Raw genomic sequence first — 20,137 nt, forward strand, 5'->3', positions numbered from 1 at the left:
AGCTTTTTTTAAATGTGCATGAATGCCTTTCAAATGCCCAAACCCTCCAAATTATCAAAACTAGTTTAGTATACTTCTAAATTGGTCCTAAAACCACTTTATGAATTGGTTATGATTATATTCAATTGTGTAAACCACATTAGAACCATGTTTTAGCTTTTTAGGAAAATACTTTCGAAGCCCCTAAGTAAAACATGATTATTATCTATTTATCTTGTTATTAATTATTTTCTAGATGTTTTACAATCACAACGAATGAATGCCAATGCTATATAATGTTTTCTTAGTGATGCAAAAGAATAGAAATTGATGTTGTTTATGTTATCAACAAAACAAGTTAGTTTTCCATTTTATACAACTTTTTTTTTTTGTTGATAATTCCATCTTATACAACTTACTCAAATGTCAAAAAACATCCTGAATGTCAATTAGCCCTATAACGGTTTCATGGACTCTGCTTATCTGCTGAAGCAAATTATAGTCAATGAATAGATTGAAACATGAATTTAATTACTGGTCTTCACACGAACTGGACTTCTCACTTAACATATTTGTATTGGGCCTCAAGCCCAATGAAGGCCATAGATGTAATGATCACACAATGTGTTCAAGACCCATAAAATGCTTTGAAACCCATAAAATCCTACTAGACAAAACGACCTTAGGCTTTATGACCCATACTATTCTAAGCTCTGTAATGACTTATCCTCCATGCCATAGACCAAGCCCATGTGGTTTATCATGGAAAAAATGAAAGGGAATATGTGGTTTGGAAGGCGCATATATATGAGTATGGTTCAGCAGTACTGTTAGGGAAATTCACAATGAGCACAAGCAAACAGTCATGTAATTTTTTTTTTTTTTTGGTGATTGTATGTGTTTTGAAGTTTTGAATTGATGGAGATGATTCTCAACCTAAAGAAAAAGATGGAGATGATTGTGATATTGTTTGCTCTAGTTGATGTTTTATGTACATTCCATTTATATCGTTTCTGTCTGTTTTACTCCCACAATCAAATGCATTGGCATTCCTGGTGACATAACTGAAGAAGCCTAGTCTTTTTTTTCTTTTTTTTTTGGAAAATGCTAATGATACAAATTTTTTTACAAATTGTTAATGTGGTGAATGGTTATTGGTAAATAAAAAAAATTATATTTATGGTAGGTTCAAATAAAAACCAATAGGAAATTGACCACAACAATAGTTTGTAAAAAAGTGTGTAGCTGTAGCATTACTCTTTCTTTTTTTTTTTTTTAAAAAAAACAAATTCGTAACTTAGTTTCATCTTTCCTTTTCTTTAATTAAAGTTGAAAATTCGAAACTAATTACTCAGAACTTTGAAATTAAATCAAATTTATATAAAAGAGATAAACAAATTTTGTAACAACACAATTTTAATATATGTTTCTTATCAAACAAAATACAAAATTTCTCTTTAAATATTTGTTGTGCATTTCCCATTTACATATTTGCATGCTTACTGTATCTTCTTAGGATGTTTTTAAGCCTTAACCAAACTTTTTCAAACTAGTCACGTTGCTTGAAAAAAATATAGATAAATATGATACATATTTAATTAATAAATTAATAAATAAAAAATTAAATTAGAGATTTTGTAGAAAATAACTTACCAAATTTAATTAGAAATTATTTAAAGAAATAAATTTCAATTTAAGGTAGAATCTATTTACCATTCAAAAAATAAAACAATAAGTTTTAATTAGTTTAAACTATATGGTTCAATTAGTACTATTTTGTAACTCCAAAAACCAATATATATATATATATATGTATGTATGTATGTATGTATGTATGTGTAAAAGAATGATGACTAGGAAAAATGTAAACTTTCAATAAAAATGTAGGCTTTAGTTTTATATTATTACTAGTGATATTCCAATTTTATCGGATGTCCCCGAAGGGACTATTATTACTAGTGATAATTGGCCATGCTATCTACAAGAAACTTTTGACAATAGTATATTTATGCATGATACATATTTAATTAATATGTATTAATAAATACAAATTTAAATTAGAAAATTTGTAGAAAAGAACTAACCTAATTTAATCCAAATTTAATTAATTTTGGGTTGCTCTCTAAAAAGATAATGAATTATAATTATATATATAATAATAATAATAATAATTGATAGTACATACAGGGGAGGGGGATTTAAACCCTAATTATCCTTATAAAAGAAAACATACTATATCACTAACTTACAAGACTCTTGACTTGAATGAATTATAAATATCTTAAACAAACATAATTAACATTGTAATTCTTTACTACTAGAAATATTGCACCACCCAACCTACTTGATTTTCAAGTAGGGTTATAAATGAATCAAAACATTCATAAATAGCTTAGACTTGAATTAATCAAGCTTGTGCCTAAATTTTTTGCTTGTTTAATAAACGAGATAGCTCTAAGTAGAAAAATATATATATAAAAAAAGATCTTCATAAACGAACTTGTGAACATTAATGCTCAATACAAAACAAGTTGACCCTAAACTAGTTTATAGGCTCAGTAATAAGCTTGATATAAGTTTGACAATTAAATTCATATCTTACTAAGATTTTAAGTAATTAGGAGTAGTGATTACTTGTCCAAACCGATAAGTTTTATATGGGATTGATAATACATTTGTGTTGGATTTCAAGCTCCAAAACTTGAAATTAAGCTCGAGTTTAAGCTTGAGCTCAAAATATGAGCTTGAACTCGAACATTATTTATAGGATTGGTTCAAGCTTGAGCCAAGTTTAAACATTTTACATTCATTATCGAGCCAAACTTAAACATTTTATATTTGTAATTCATTGTCGATCCAAATTTGAACACTTACTACTTGATAAAGGTTGACTCATTTATAGTCTATTTTCAAATTTACATGAGAAAAAAAAAAGTTATACTTGTCTTTTCTTTCTTCTTCTTTTTTCTTTTTTCTTTTTTATTTTTTATTTTAAAGAAGAAGATAACTAGTTGGTCAAAGGAAATAACTAAGATGCATCAAGTGTGCCAAATGCTAACACATCAAATACCAAAAATACATCTCCATCAAATGTGTCATACGTCAAATTATTTTAACACAGGCTATAGTACACTTCTAATAGATGGTGGGTGTTCTTTTAGGTTATTTTAATCAGTGACATATTAAAATAAGAGATGAGATATAAGGTGTAATGTTAAATATTATGTTAAAATAGATAAAGTAATTTTTTTGGTATATTAAAATAGAATTTTCTTTTTTAAGCACATTTGGTGCTAATGCTCTAATGTTAGAATTTTGATGGATGTAATGTATAATAAATACATATTTAATTATAAATAGTGTAATCGTGTAAAGATGGCCAAGTCTATGTTCACATGGTGCTCAAGACTTTTTTTTTTTTGTTTTGATAAGCGTGCTCAAGACTTTGATACAATGGAAAATAAAAATAAATCTATGCTCAAAGACTAGTGCTGTCACACACTGCCACTAAATGTTTAAAAAATTGTTGTAAAAGTTGTGCTTTTGTACCTTTTCTCTTACCCAATTCCACATTTCCCACAAAAAGCCAGATAGTCACGGTGGAAAATTTCCTTGCTTTATCATTGTTTTTTTTTTTTTTTTTTTTTAAGGGAGTATCATTGTTTTTATTAAAAGCAAATGTTAACAAGTAGCATGCAGTGCTTATTAAGGCTGGACTAATATGAGTCTCATTTAATAAAAAAATTAAATAAATAAAATAAAAAGACATAAAACTGACCCCACAATCTATTTTAATATTTAAGAGAAATGAGTGGGTAAAAAATAAAACTAAATTTGAGTTTTTATTTTTAAATTTTGCTTGAATATAATTTATTTGAATTAGTTCATCAAGAATTCAGGTATGCATGATAATGGTAACATTCCAAGAAAATTCATAAAGTTATGCATGATATACTGGTAGCTTTCTAAGAAAATTCATAAAGGAAGACTAGAAGTAACGGTAAATTTCTTAGAAAACACATAAAGTCATCATAATTAATGTAACTTTCTAAGAAAATTCGTAAAGGAAAACCTGTATGGATGAGAAAAAACAAGAGAAAAATATTTTAAAAATAAGAAGAAAGTGAAATGTTGTAAAGAGAGTTGGCTTGGGCAATGTGCTTTAGCCAAATTATAAAGCCACTGTCCAGCCTTATTTTCGAATTTTTCTTTGTTGCATTAAAAAAATTAATTAGTATTTTAACTAAAGTAATAGTAGTTTAAATGAATTGGTTAGATTAATTTTAAAATAACAAGTTTTATATATTTAAAAAAAAAATTACGTTTTTATATATACAAAAAAAAGTAATAGAAACTTCAAAATACCTTGAAATGATACGCTGAAATTAACCAGTACCGAAATATTTTGTTCCACTAAATAAACCAAAACAATATTAATAACATTGTTATATATGCTCTGTTCTCGCCGCAACATGTAGTTTTAAGTATTCTTTTCTTCAAAAACAATAAAATATAAAATACCCAAAAAGAATTCTATTTTTCAACCTTTTTCTCATAAAAAAGAAAACAGGAAAATAAATTAATAAATGTCAATACAGTTAAATTCCAAATAAGTATCAAACACAAGACTAAAAGTTATTTCTTTTCCTCCACTTACCAAGCAAAAAAATATGTATGGGATTTATATATGTTTTTAATGTGTTATCTAAGTTTCTAATGATAGCTATTTCTATTTCTACTACCAATTTTTATTGGAAAACATTGTATTCTCGAATTTGTGACCTATATACTTTTCTTTGTATTGTTATGGTTGGTGGCATTGGGGTAACAACTATATTTTATATCGATTATATTATGTTTTATATCAAGAAATACATGACAGTCACACTATCTCTCTATATATATATTTTTTATAATTACTAACATTTAAACATTACTACTATTTTTAAATCACTTTAAGTATTTTTAAATCTCTTTAATTTGATAACATCATAGTAAACAAATCTTTTGAAAATATTACTAGTATTTTTTTAAATCTCTTTAAGTAATTTTTTCCGTACATCGCACGGATCAGTAACTAGTATATATAAAATAGAACAGAGATATGTGTATTTATTATTACTATGCCTCTAAAAACTCGGTTACTTTCCCATGCATGACCATACTTGTTCTAAGAAAACTGGCTTTAGCTTCGAAAATGCAAAAAGGTAGCTATATGGGTCCAAACGGTTTTCTTTTGGTGCAAAAGGGTTCAACAGTCAACACTCTCACCTGGAGCCTCCTCAATCCTCATTCTCCTATGCACGATAACGGTAACATTCCAAGAAAATTCATAAAGTTGTGCATGATATAACGGTAGCTTTCTAAGAAAATTCATAAGCTTCATATTGGGCCTGACAAGCTTTACATGGTGCTCAAGACTTTGATGCAATGAAAAATCAAAAGAAAGTTATGTTCAACGATCAGTGCTGTCTCACACTGCCACTAAATTTTTTTCAAAATTATTGTAAAAGTTGTGCTTTTGTACATTTTCTTTTACCAATTCCACATTCCCCACGAAAACCCAGATAGTCATGGTGGAAAAAACAATCATTGCTCTATCATTGTTTTTATTAAATAAAACAAAATGAGTTGGTAAAAAAAAAATTAGAGTTGATTTTTTTATTTTTTATATTTGCTTGAATATAATTGATTTAAATTAGTTCATCATGAAGTCAGGTATCGAATCCACTCAGCATTCATTTCTTTTTCTCTTGAATTTACACACTCTTTTTTCTTTTTTCGTTTTTGAGAAACAGAACTTAAACACTCTGATCCTCCGAAATATGTTATACGGCAGTCGTTTTAATTAGAACATATATATATGACTAGTCGACTTGGTTAAGTGTTGTAACGATGTGTGTATAGATTTGATTGGATATTAGATATAGTTAGTGCTTTCTAAGAATATTCATAAAGGAAGACTAGAAGTAATGGTAAATTTCTTAGAAAACACATAAAGCCGTGCATGATTAATGTAACTTTCTAAGAAATTCATAAAGGAAAACTAGTAACGGTAACTTTCTTCCCCTTTACACTCTTATCTTATTAAGGTTTTAAGTAATTAGGAGAAGTGATTACTTGTGTAAACCAATAAGCTTTATATGGGCTTAATAATATATTTGTGTTGGATTTTAAGCTCAAAAACTTGATATTAAGCTTGAGTTTAAGCTTCAACTTGACTAATGGATCTAGCCAAGTTCAAGTTTTTAAACTTTTTAATGAGCTTGAACTTGAATGTGAACATTATTTATAGGATTGGTTCAAGCTTAAGCCAAGTTTAAACATTTTACATTCACTATCAACTAAACTTAAATATTTTATATTTGTAATTCGATGTCAAGTCAAATTTGAATACTTACTACTTGATAAATGTTAACTTATTTACTGTCTATTTTCAAATTTACATGAGAAAAAACACAAGTTCTATAGTTGATCAGAGAAAATTTAGAGCATTGGCATCATGAGGTGTGTCGAATGCTAAAACATCAAATACCAAAAATACATCTTCATCACATGTGTCATATGCCAAATTATATTAACACATGCTATAGGACACTTCTACTAGATGGTAGGTGTCTTTTTAGGTTATTTTCATAAGTGACGAGTTAAAATAAGAGATAAGATGTAGGGTTTAATATTAAATGCTGTGCTAAAATAGATTAAGTAAATTTTCTGTATCTTAAAATAGAATTTTTTTTTTTTTTTAATAACATTTGGTGCTAATGCTCTAGCATTAGAATTTTGAGGAATGTGATGTATGATATAGTTAATTACTCGATGTGGATGCTAAAATTTTTAAAACCCTTAATGTGAATGTTCTTATGTCATTTTAGATAGTGTTTAATGCAGGGGCAGACCTAGGATTTTAAACTAGTGGGGCCGAAGTATAAAAAGAAAAAAAAAATCCAAATAAGTATTCATATGGTACCAACAAACTATCAACCAAGATCAATAAATAAAATAAGTGTTTCTTAATACATTAAGATGTAATCATTTTACCAAAAAAGACAAAAAAAAATACAAAATAATATTGTTCTTAAGAGCATCAATTGTTGCAAGAATGAATATATATATATATATATATATATATATATATATATATATATATATATATATATATATATATATATATTCAGAAATTGACAAGGTTCATAGCAAACTTAAAGACAATTGTAAAAGAAAAGATTTGCAGATAAAGTGCTATGAGAAAAACTGTGCTTGTTCAACAAAAAGGAGAGATCATTTCAAAAAATATTTTTGGAAGAAAAGACACTATGCGGGACAAAAAAAAAACAATTTATTAAGAAACAATGATTTTATGTATTGATCTTGGTTGATTATATATATATATATATATATATATATATATATATATATATATATATATATTCACAAACCAAAACTTACTTTAACTACTTTAATATAGCATTTGAAATGTCTCGTACAGTAGTATTTTTGATTTTGGTGTTCTAAATGGATGTTTGGTACATGCACTTAAAAACTGAAAATTGTTATTTAAAAATATGTGTAAAAATACGTGTGAGTGAAAATAGGTGTGGAATTACGTGTAATGTTTAAAAATTGAAAATTGTTGTTTGAAAACATGTACCAAACACCCCAATATTTACCATTTAGAACACCCAATGCTAGTACTTTAATATTGGGCTAACTGAGTTTTTTTTTTTTTTTTTTAATTTTGGTTTTGTTAAGTTTTTGAGTTTGGTAATTACTATTTAGGCTAGGCTAATTAAAAGAGAGGGAGTCTAAGTTTTTAAAAGAATGAGGCACAATTTTTTTCTTTGGGCCAGGGGGCTGAGCCCCCTTGGCCCCCTCCCTGTGGATCCGTCCTTAGTTTAATGGAGCACAAATATATATATATATTATACATAAATTGGTGTAATCATGCAGAGAAGGGCCAAGGTATATGCTCACATGGTGCACTAGACTTTGGTGCAATGGAAAATAAAAATAAAGTTATGCTTAACGATCAGTGCTATCTCACACTGCCACTAAAATTTTTCAAAATTATTGTAAAAGTTGTGCTTTTGTACATTTTCTTTTACCAATTCCACATTCCCCAAGAAAACCCAGATAGTCAAGGTGGAAAAAAAAATTCCTTGCTTTATCATTGTTTTTATTAAATAAAACAAAATGAGTGGGTAAAAAAAAATTAGAATTGATTTTCTATTTTTTATATTTGCTTGAATATAATTGATTTGAATTAGTTCATCATGTAGTCAGGTATCGGATCCACTCAGCATTCTTTTATTTTTCTCTGAAATGTATTGAATTTAAACACTCTGGTCCTCTGGAATCTGTTATACGACAGTCGTTTTAATTAGAAAAAATATGTACGACAAGTCATCTTGGTTAAGCGTTGAAACGATGCGTGTTAGTCTGTTATCCACATATAATAGCCTCTGTAGGCTCTGTTTTCTCCAGCCATGCTCTGTTTCTCAAAAAGCAAAGATGTGTGTATCTATTCAAAAAGCAAAAGGACTGGGCTAGACTTTCAAGGCAAAATGTTAGTCCTACATTATTACTCATTTGGATCTGCCTCTGAAAACTCTGTTACTTTCCTATGCATGTGCGTGATTGTTCTAAGAAAATTGGCTTTAGCTTCATTGATGCAAAAGGGGTTTTCTTTCGGTGTAAAAGGGCTCAACAGTCAACACTACCACATGGTGCCTCCTCATTTTCCTATGCATGATAACGGTAACATTCCCAGAAAATTCATAAAGTTGTGCATGATATAACGGTAGCTTTCTAAGAAAATTCACAAAGGAAGACTAGTAACGATAATTTCTTAGAAAAAAACATAAAGCTGTGCATGATTCATGTAACTTTCTAAGAAAATTCATACATGGAAAACTAGTAACCGTAACCTTCTTCCCCTTCAAATATTCGGTCCTCCTCGTCTCCTTCTTCACAGCAACATTACCCTCTAGCATTCTTCTCGCTCTTTTAGCCTTCTTTTTTCACTCTCTAGCATATTGAAGCATTTCAAGCTCTCACTCTTTTAGAAAGCTTTTCTTTCACTCTCTAGCACTGAACCACTTGAAGTCCACCCTCTCTTGCTTCCCTCTTGCTCTTTAAGTCTTCCTTTCTCTAGCATACTAAAGCACTTCAAGCTCACTCTCTAGCTTTCCTCTCATTTTTCTAGCCTATCTTTCACTCACTAGAAAGTTTTTCATTCACTCTAGCATTGAAGCACTTGAAGCCCACCCTCTCTCTCCAGCATCCCTTTCACTCTTTTAGCCTTCCTTTGTCTCACTAGTCACTACGAACAAATGGCTGAAGCAATCATTTTCACTCTCTAAAATACTGAAGCACTTCAAGCTCACTCTCTAGCTTTCCTCTCGTTTTTCTAGCCTATCTTTCACTTACTAGAAAGTATTTCATTCACTCTAGCATTGAAGCACTTGAAGCCCACCCTCTCCAGCTTCCCTTTCACTCTTTTAGCCTTCCTTTGTCTCACTAGTCACTACGAACAAATGGCTGAAGCAATCCTTTTTCACTCTCTAAAATACTGAAGCACTTCAAGCTCACTCTCTAGCTTTCCTCTCGTTCTTCTAGCCTTCCTTTCACTCAATAGAAAGTTTTTCTTTTACTCTCTAGACTCTAGCACTGAATTACTTGAAGACCGCCCTCTCTTGCTTCCCTCTTGCTCTTTAAGCATTCCTTTCTCTCACTACGGAAAAATGGCTGAAGCAATCCTCTGCGGAGTTGCACAGACCATAATTGAAAATTTGGGCTCTGCGGCTTTTGAAAATTTTGGACCACTGTGGAATGTTAAAGATGACATTGAAAGCATCAAGAACACAGTGTCCAGAATACAAGCTGTCCTTCTGGATGCAATGGAGCAGCCGAACCGCAACCATCAAGCCAGTGACTGGCTTGAAAAGCTCAAGGATGCTTTTTATGATGCAGATGACTTGTTGGGTGAGTATAAGTTCCACGTTGAATTAGCTTTGCAGCAAAAAGGGACGAGTGGGAATACTGCAGAAAAGGTACGCAATTTCTTTAGAAGTATCCCACTTGTTTTTAGAAATCGTAAGATGAGTCTTAGAATAATCGAATTGAGGCAAAATCTAATTGCAATGGCGCAAGATAGAAATAACTTTCATTTTAATGAGGGCCATGTGAAGCCTCAAGTGAGTCTGAACAGGGAGACTATCCCATGGTTACCAAATAAAGAAGTTATTGGGAGAGATGATGACAAAAATGCCATCATAAAACTTTTATTGGAGCCTAATAATGATGAGAATGTATCTACCACTGCTATTGTGGGAATTGGGGGGTTAGGCAAGACCACACTTGCTCAAAATGTATACAATCATGAAAAAGTCAATACACATTTTGAGCTAAAAATATGGGTATGCGTTTCAAATGTCTTCGAGGTGACAACAATTGCTAAAAAACTAATAAATGGTATTGATAAAGATGATAGCATGGAACTAATGCGAAAGAAACGTCGTAAGTTTAATCCTGAAGTCCTCATGGGTCAAGTCCATGACATGGATCCATTGAGGGAACTTGTTAACAAAATTTATCAAAAGAAATTTTTACTTGTGTTGGATGATATCTGGAACGAAAATGATAAAAATTGGAATGACTTTAAAAGCCTTTTAATTGGTGGTGCAAAGGGAAGTAAGATTCTAATAACCACGCGAGTCCTATTGGTTGCAAAGATTACACGTCCTGTTTCAATATATGATCTTCAAGGTCTTTCTAAAGACTATTCTTGGTTTTTATTTGAGAAAATAGCATTTAGAAATAGGCAAGAGACCAACAACGCTAATCTAATAGAAATTGGAAGGGAGATTGTAGACAAATGTCAAGGAGTACCCCTTGCCATAGAGTCCATTGGAAATGCATTATATTTTGAAAAAAAAGATGGGTGGTTAAAGACGAAGGATAAGGTACAAGAAAATGTAATTGAACAGGGAGGTGGTAATACCCTTTCAATTCTAAAGTTAAGTTATGATCATCTTCCATCATATATTAAAGGTTGTTTTGCCTTTTGTTCTTTGTTTCCTAAATCTTACGAGATTCATAGGATGACATTGATTCAACTATGGATGGCACATGGGTTAATCCAATTGCCAAATAATATAGAGCAAGTAGAAGATGTTGCAGATGAGTGCATCAAGAATCTACTTTGCAGGTCATTTTTTTATCAAGAGTATCGTTTTGATGAACAAGTGACATACAAGATGCATGATTTATATCATGATCTTGCACTATCAATTGCAAGGGCAGACTGTAGACTTGACTATTTGGATGAAAGAACTCGTCATGTATCATTTTCTAGTAACTCATCTTTTACTAAAACTTTAAGTTTGGTTAAAGCAAGCAATCAGGTACGTACAATTCTTTTCACACATAGGAGTTATGAATCTGCTGCCATGGATGAGTCAACACTGAGTACTCTCAATTTCACACATAGGAGTTATGAATCTGCTACCATGGATGAGTCAACATTGAGTACACTAATTGAGAGTTTCCCAATGTTGCGTGTATTAGATTTACATGCATTGAATATTAAAATAATGCCAAATTCCATAGGGAAGTTAATACATTTGAAGTACTTAGATCTTTCTTTTAATCCTATTGAAACTCTTCCTGATTCAATTACAACATTGTTGAATTTGCAAACACTAAAACTTCAGTGTTGTCCAAATCTTGAACAATTGCCTAGGGACATCACAAAATTGGTTAGCCTTAGACACCTTGATGATAGGGGTTGTTATAAGTTGAGATTGCCTCAAGAATTATGGAAAATGACTGGTCTTCAGTCATTACCATTATTCATTGCGAGGAATAATGGTGGACTAGGCAAATTGAATGGGCTAAACAACCTCAGAGGAACACTTGAGATCAAAATTTCAGAACAGTTGGAAGATGCTAACTCAGATGGCGAGGTCAAAAATTTAAGGGAAAAGCAACATCTTGAGGAACTGAAATTAACATGGGCTCACCAAGAAGCACATGATGAGATGTTATTAGATAGCCTCCAGCCACATCCAAATCTCAAAATTTTGGAAGTGTGTGATTACACTGGTGTGACATTTTCAAGTTGGCTTCCTTCCATCGAAAATCTTGTTAACATCACTCTAAGGAGATGTGACAGATGCATCCACCTGCCACCATTGTCTAAACTCCCATTTCTAGAAGTATTATGGCTTGACGGAATGAAAGATTTGGAATGCATTTCAGATCATGATATAAGTGAAGAAGTTTCTACTTTACCCTTCTTTCCATCGTTAAAGTCTCTTTCGATTGGCGAATGCCCTAACTTAAAGGGATGGTGGAGGAGCCCATCAATGACAGATCATCAACAACACCAGCATAGCCGGTCACAGCCTTCATTTCCTTGTCTTTCTTATATTTCTATTTATGATTGTCCTAATCTGACTTCCATGCCCTTGTTTCCTTATCTCGGAGAAGACCTATATCTAAGTAACGTTAGCTCAAAGCTTTTTCAAGAGACAATACTTCCCTCTTCCTCCTCTTCTTCGTCCTCTCATCTCTCCAAATTAAAATCTATGTTTATACAAAATCTGCCAGATGTTGTGTCTCTGCCAGATGGGTGGGTATCAAATCTAATTTCTCTCGAGCGATTATCCATTTACTCTTGGAAGGAGTTAAATCTAGGAAGTGACGTGGACGGAATGGAATGGCGACATCTCAATCGCCTCATTCATCTGCACTTCTCCGGCCTTCCAAAACTGAATTCCTTACCTGTAGGTCTTCAACACGTTACAACCCTGGAAAGGCTCTATATTGTAAATTGTGAGAATCTGAAAACATTGCCTCGGTGGATTGGGAATCTTATCTCACTTAAATGGTTTATAATTGAGAACTGTCTCAATCTGAAATCACTGCCTGATGAGATGCGCGATCTGTCGTCTTTACAAACACTGTGGATTGTCGATTGTCCCGAGTTACAGAGAAGATGCGAAAAGGAAACCGGTCAGGATTGGTACAAGATCGCCCATGTCACTGACGGTACGCATTCTATATACCCATTTTTTTGTATTGAATTTTTGTTTGCTGGCTGAGAAAACAGTTGAAAATGAAAGAAAGTGAACTTTTTAGAATTCTATTCTCTATCATTTATTGATTTCAATACAATTTTTTGAAAAAAAGAATGAATTTTTTCTTTTGGATTTCAAAAATATAGGAACCAGTGTATATAATTGAATGGGGCTCACTTTAGCAAAGCTTTTGGTTTTCTAAAGTTTTCTAATAATAACAAAAATTTCTGAGATGTACAGAATCTTGGTCAATTTGATTGATTTCAAAGCAACCAAACTGTTGAATTGTTTTGAAGTTCTACTACTATTAGTGTTATTTAATTTGATGGCTTGTGTTCTGTTCACAGTTATGTTACATACACGTCCACCACTACCATAGATTGTAGGATTTTGGATGGAGTACGAAAGGTACTTGGTTACACTTTCTATAATCAAAGGTTAATGAATATTTTGAATAAAATTTCATTCAATATATTTGATTCATTATTCTAAATGATTTTTACAGATGCTGATGGATGTGCTGTTTTGAAGTCTTTACATGAAGAATACCTTGCTCAAGTCCTTAATTCTTCCAATGAACTTTGAATAGCTGGAAGTGGGTTATTCAAATGCTAATTCCTTTCCTCTTCTTCTTTGTTCTTCTTGTGTTATGGTGATTTCTCACTTGGTTTGATCCTAAATGCAGATCAAATTGGAAGCACAAAACAAACCAGGGGTAAATATCTGAGCCTATTTGAAACCTTTTATAAAGAACATTTTGTCTCTATCATGATCTTATTTTCTACCATATTTTAATGGGCTAGTGCTTAACATCAACTTTTTTCATGCCGTTAGATCCATACAAAATTTTAGTGGAATCTCTTTGTACATTTTGTGTTATATTCCCATTGCTTACCGTTAGAAACTTAAGAAAAATATCCTTTTTGGCCATTTTCTCTCGCTTGAATAACCAGTTCGTGGTAGTCTTTCACAATTCCCTGCCACTGTTAAACTTTGACTAGCCTGAGGATGCAACATGCATCATCATTGGGATTGTATGCTGATATCTTGTGTTATTTGCAGGGAGCATTTGGAGTGCTGTAGGGATCATCTCTTTTATGATTACTCTTTTACAAGAAGATTAAAGCAGCAAGTGTTGAAAGAGTACGTGGTTAATCTGCAGCTTGTCGTTTGAAATTCTTCTCCATTTGTTCAGATGCTAAGGCCCACTTGGTGTTCTTGTTATTGTTGAAATCGACTTTAGTGTGATGTAGATTTGCTGTAATCTAATAATTGTGTTCTTCTTGTTTTGGTAGTCTTTAGCTTTTGTTTGAGAAAATTGTTGTAAACTCTTTATTCAATAGTGGAAGATTTTTTACTGGACTAGGTCCTGTGGTTTTTCCCTTTTCATTGAAGGGTTTCCACGTAAAAATTTGGTGTTTTGATTGTGGTTTGTTGCTGGATATTTCTGCTTTGTGTAGATTATTGTTCTTGCCTAATTTTTTTGAAGTTCCTAACTTAGCTTGGTAGCTTGTCTTTTTGCAGTAGGGGCTGGCCGTTTTTTCTGCTGAAATGTAGTGTTCAGTCTTTTGAACTTCATGTAATAATTTTTGTGTTAATAAAATTTCCTCATTCATCCAAAAACAGAGGACAAGAAGTAGTATCCAAATTGCCTGAGCACTAAGTCAGCTGCAAAAGCTTTATGATGTATTATATCATGAATCTCAAAAGCTGATTACGAATCCAGAGGCTTATTTTTTTCTACGCTAGAAAATTATTAGACAAGTTGAAATGCATTACACAAATTTGGCTAAACAAGCTCTGGCATTGAGTTCAGAAGAAGCACTAAAAATGCCATTGTAGATTTAACTGGATTAAGAATTGACTTGCACCAAACATTAGGATTTGCTAGCTGCTTAGCACCATATATACTTTATGAAAGGGGAGTAGAAGGTGATATACCATCTGGTTCTACTAAGCTGGTAAAGCATTTTCTCAAACATGAAAAAAAGACTTTCAATAGGCGATGATGATTATATTTGATTGGTGTAAACCGCATAAGAACATTAGCTTAGATTTTCAGGAAAGTTTTTTGTACTTAATTTTTATGCCAAAATTGGTTAATTAAGAATTAATTCCACATTCTGAAAAATTACCATATTGAACAAGTTTAGAACTAGACAGCATTCACGGCTAACCACTTTTGTGGTTTCTCAAAGGAAACCCCATTAGTCAAGAACCTTATAGTTCAGTGCCATTACTTGTTAGATTATCAAAAAGATGTGCAGCTTAAGGGCCTCATTTCAAAGCCCATGTGCAGAAGTGATTGTCATCTTTTTATGTTTTACGTGATTTACATCCATAACAAATTTTTGTGGTGTATAATGTTTTCTTAGTGATGCAAGAGCAATAGTAATTGATGTTGTTTACAACGCTGCAAATGAAAATTTATTAAATAAGCTTCATGCTACCTAAGAAACAGGTTAATTACCATTCTAGCTTCTTCTTTTGTATTATACTACAGCCTTGTTGCTGGGTAATAGTGCTCCTTGTCATGTAATAACCTGTCAATTTGAAGAATTCCTATCACCTTGAGTTTGATATGTGCTATCTCGTTACTATAAATGTATATATATTTCGTTTCAAGTAAATGTAGCCAACAGTTTGACCAATTATTCATTTATTTCTCCAATGCATCAAGTTGCATCTTATTGCCTCTATTGCCCATGACTTGGAATGTAGAATATGTCTTAATTAATATATATATATATATATATAAGCCCGTCTGTGGAACTATTTACTGTAATTACTTGACTTAATTCTAAGTAAGAAGCATATTCATTTAACTACCATATATGAAGGGTTTTTTTTTTTTTTTTAGTTCTTGTGAATGAAATCAGATATTAATCAGATGACCATTGCACTTATTCCCTTTGTTGCTCTCTTTGCAGGTTTGATGGAGATGGGTGCGTGATTTTCTGTTCCCTTATTCCAAAGAGTATTTCTTTTAAGTTTTCTTGAAGAAAGAGTTCAAAGATATAACTTCAGTACCGCTTTTCCCACTCTAGAATACCATTAATGTTTCTCTGCTTTGTGTGTTTAATTTATGGTTGCTTTGTAGTGGCTACTCAACACCCAATTCTCTGCATTATAAAAGTATTTGTGTCATAGACTCTAAAGGAAAAAGCTCCATATAACAAAGAAAAAAATGCCAATTGGCTGCTCTATGTTATTTTCCTTAGTCATCATATATGGTGGCTATATGTGAAGAAAACCCTTGTAGTTCAGTCTTTAGTTGGCCAAGATCATTTGGATTTTATATGGTGCCTAGTTCTGAGAAATTCACTGAAAATACCATGATTGTTCTGACACAACTGCAGTTTGGCAGTGGAGCCAAATGAATATTTTTTTAGTAACTGAAATTACATAATTGAAGTCCTCTAAGAGGTATAATGATACATTTGTTCTTTTCCCCCCTTCCACACTTACTTGAGGTTCCTTCCATTTGATTCATATACTATCTTGACATTAAATGCTGAAGTTTTACTAGTTTAACTACATTGAATTGCCAAATCGAGCCTGCCAATGAGCTCTAGCTCAAATGGCACCTCCTCCCCTTGTAAGAGAAAGGTGGAAGGTTAGGTCGTGGTTTCAAGACCCACTGGGTGTGTGTGTGACTTATCAATCAAAAAACAAACTAGAATAACCAAATCAAGCTTCTTAAGAATGAAAATTTTCCCTATGATATTTCTCTGTGGGGCATGTGCCGAGCCAGAATATCTTATTGAATGCAACTGCCGTGCTAACTAGTGAGTTACAAGTTGCCATGCTAACTATTTAATGCAACTACATTGTCCTATTGTTTATGAGTTGTGGTCTATGGTGTTTACCTTGTTTGGTATCTACTAGGAGATGCCAAAAACTGTGGTTGAGCTCCTTGCATGTTGGCAAGGAAATTTTGGTCATCATCTTAATGGCGTTATTTGGATGGTTGTCCCTCATTATTTGATGTGGTGCATATGGCAGGAGAGAAACAACTGGTGTTTTGAAGATTCTGAAAGGACTATAGCTGATTTAAAACTTTTCTTCTTTAAAACTCTATCAAATTGGATGTCCATCATAGGAAGTCATTCTATTTTCTCGGTGTATGATTTGATGGATGCTTGTTATTTATGAATTTGATTATTTTGGTCACTTGTTGTATACTTCCTGTATACTTGGGTGACTCATTATTATGTCTTTGAATAAAATTTTCTTTACTTATAAAAAAAAAAAAAGAAAAAAAAACTAGTGAGTTACAAGTGTTTATGATTTCTAATAATACCTGATCTTAAGAGTGAAAAATAATCATGATGTAAGCAAAACAACTTTGAACATGCTGGTGAAATGTTCAATCATCAGGATTCAAAAGAAGATATTTAGCTTGTTCTTCTTCTTTACGATCCCTTGGCAAGCTTAGGTCTCACTCTATTAGTGAAGGGGGAAAGGAAACTTGATTGTAATTTACCCATGTCATTTGCTATTTTCAAGGTGTTTGTTAAACTATTTAGTCTTGTATTTTGGTTGGTTTTGGTGAGTCGTGTGTCTGTTTGTTCAGTAGACAGCAGTTGATTGTTTATAACCATCCTTGCTAGTTTACTGCTCTTGGATATATTGAAATTGGTCATGTTCCAATGTGTTTTGTATTCTTTCCACTTTTTCTTTAATTTTAGAGGTTCATGAATGTTAGTTTATCCAATACTAGACTGTTAAAGCAAGAAGGGATTTGGTGATATCTTTAACTTTTTCAGCATGATTCATGGTTTGCACATCAAAGATGGGAAAGCAACCTATGACTCCTGCTATGTAAGGACATCTCGCATCAAACAAGAAGAGTATTTTGGAGGTGCTAAATTTATGAAGGTATACCAGTAAGCTGTGGGCTTCTTTTTTCTTATTTTTATTTCTGGTATGTTCATTTGCATGGTTAACCTCAGTAGGATATGCCCCCTTTTTTAGTTACATGTTTTGCCTCTGCATAATTAAAATCTTGAATAGAAAATCATCAGTTGTATATGTTTGATTTGTTGGTCCTGTTGTATACATATTTTTCCTTTTTAAATGTCATTACAGATTGGAGATCTTAAGGGCTGTTTGGATTATTCATGGTGAACATGCAATTACTAAGAGCAAAATTGAAAGTATTAGATGTCTCATATGGATATGGAACAGGTTAGTTAATCTAGTATGCAAAGTTTGCTCAGAGGAAAATAAATCTGCTGAAATTGTGCACAGAATTTTTAGTAGAGTGCAAACACATTATCCCATATATAATTTTGCTTAATTTTCTAGTTGCTCAGGTTCTTCTTTGTTGGGTAGTAGTGTGTGTATAGTTCTTCCATCCATCAAGTCCCCATGTATTAGGATGCAGGTACAGGGCTAGGTTTCAAAGAATGAAGTGTCCAAATGCATACTTCTTTTAGACCTTGCCTGGCAAATATGTTTACCTAACATTATGTGTTGCTCAACTCTTTTTCGTTTTCTTTTTTTTATTTGCTGAATATTGTGCTGCACACTTGCACATATTTACTTCCTTTATTTCAATTATCAACCCTCCTGCAATACCCCAAAAAAAAAAATTATTATTTTTGGTGGGTAAGATTTAGCGACCATGGTAATGGAAGAAGTCCTTTTAACATACAGAACCTCCCATGCAGGCGAGATGTTTACATTTGGCTATTCACAGACACCACCATATATCACCTACAGAGTAATTTCCAAGGATGGTTTCATGTATGACCCAGTACCAATAACAATATCAAACCCCATCATGATGCATGACTAAAAGTTGCAATGAGGGATACAGTATTGAGAAAACTGCCAGGATGTAGCTTGATTGAGGTCAACGATTCTGTTGTTGAGTTCTATTCCTTAGATGAGAGGCATTCTGAGAGAGAGGAAATCTATAGAGCCCTAGGAGGTTGACGAAATTGTTAAGATCATCTGAATATCTGCCAGACCTGATGGAACTTGAGCAGGGAGGTTAAAGATAACGAAGGGTTAAGGCAAACACTTTTTGAAGTTTTAATTAACTTAACACTTAAAAAATTAAATTTCTCATCTCTTGATTCTCTTAGTCCCCTTTGGGATTAAATTTCTATTTTGTTGAATATAGAGTTCCTTAAATGAATTCTTTTGCTTTGAAAATCTTGATTGGTTGATATATGTGGACGTGTCTGTTTCCTAGGTTTTAATGATAGAAATATTCTCTCTAACTGCAGTTTCTTTCATAAGACTCTAAGTACGAAATATTGATAATTGAGTATATGTACTTACTAATTTTAGGAAACGAAAGCTTCGTTTAGAAGTTTAGTACAATGTTTTGCTTTAGGGGTTTTAAAATATTTCTTTAGATACATACATACATACATACATACATATATATATATATATATATATATATATATATATATATATATATATATATATATAAAAGTGTTTGGGTTAAGCTCAACCTGATTTGATTTGTCCTTGAGTATTTGAAAAATTACCCTCAAATCCTCTTTTAACAAAAAAAAAAAAAAAAATCACTACTTTGAAACCTGGAAATATATCAGTTCTTCATTTCAATCAATTTTCTTGAATAAGTTTTTAACCAAATTTCACCTTTAGAAAGAACACCTTATCTTCAAAATATATCTTGTCTCCATTATTGTCTTATTTTCTACCATAGTTTAATGGTCTAGAGCTTTGCATCATTATTTTTTTCATGTGGTTGGAAGAGTACACAATTTTAGTGGAATCTCTTTTTTACATTTTGTGTCATGTTCTCCATTGCTTACTTTTATAAACTTGGGAAATATTTTTCTGGCCATTGCTGTCAGGCTTGAATAACCAATCCATGGCAAATTTTCACAATTCCCTGCCATTTTCAAACTTTGGCTAGCTTGAGGTCGCAGCATGCATTGTCACTGCAGTCGTTCGTAATTGGCCTCATAGCAATATGCATTTGAAGGAATGAACTGAGCATAAAAGGGTATCTTGGTGAAGAGAGAGTTTATTGGGGGTTACAATGCTGATATGAGGATCATTTGTTATTATTATTATTAGTTTATTAC

At 32.0% G+C, this 20,137-nt stretch overlaps 1 protein-coding gene across 2 annotated transcripts; it reads left to right on the forward strand.

Annotated features, from left to right (window-relative positions):
• The first annotated feature begins 8,984 nt into the window (after nucleotides 1-8,984).
• On the forward strand, nucleotides 8,985-14,259 carry LOC142615564 (putative disease resistance protein RGA3). 2 transcript variants are annotated; one of them, XR_012840787.1, is made up of 5 exons: nucleotides 8,985-13,032; nucleotides 13,409-13,469; nucleotides 13,567-13,656; nucleotides 13,747-13,776; nucleotides 14,124-14,259. XR_012840787.1 is itself a non-coding variant. In XM_075788305.1 (3 exons), the coding sequence occupies exons 1-2, from the start codon at nucleotides 9,723-9,725 to the stop codon at nucleotides 13,438-13,440; spliced, it is 3,342 nt and encodes a 1,113-aa protein (XP_075644420.1). In that variant the 5' UTR covers nucleotides 8,985-9,722; the 3' UTR covers nucleotides 13,441-13,469; nucleotides 13,567-13,785. The 2 variants fall into 2 exon arrangements, 1 of the variants encoding a protein (XP_075644420.1); XM_075788305.1 differs by lacking the exon at nucleotides 14,124-14,259 and having other exon boundaries at nucleotides 13,567-13,785.
• Nucleotides 14,260-20,137: the final 5,878 nt, after the last annotated feature.

The sequence above is a fragment of the Castanea sativa genome, chromosome 11, assembly GCF_040712315.1.
Source record: "Castanea sativa cultivar Marrone di Chiusa Pesio chromosome 11, ASM4071231v1".
NCBI lineage: Eukaryota > Viridiplantae > Streptophyta > Magnoliopsida > Fagales > Fagaceae > Castanea > Castanea sativa.

What these genes read in the sequence shown, in the direction of transcription:
- LOC142615564 (XM_075788305.1), top strand. Translation starts at nt 9,723, where the DNA reads ATGGCTGAAGCAATCCTCTGCGGAGTTGCACAGACCATAATTGAAAAT. An exon ending in GATCGCCCATGTCACTGACG is followed by an intron (nt 13,033 to 13,408) that starts GTACGCATTCTA and finishes TTCTGTTCACAG; the next exon opens with TTATGTTACATACACGTCCA.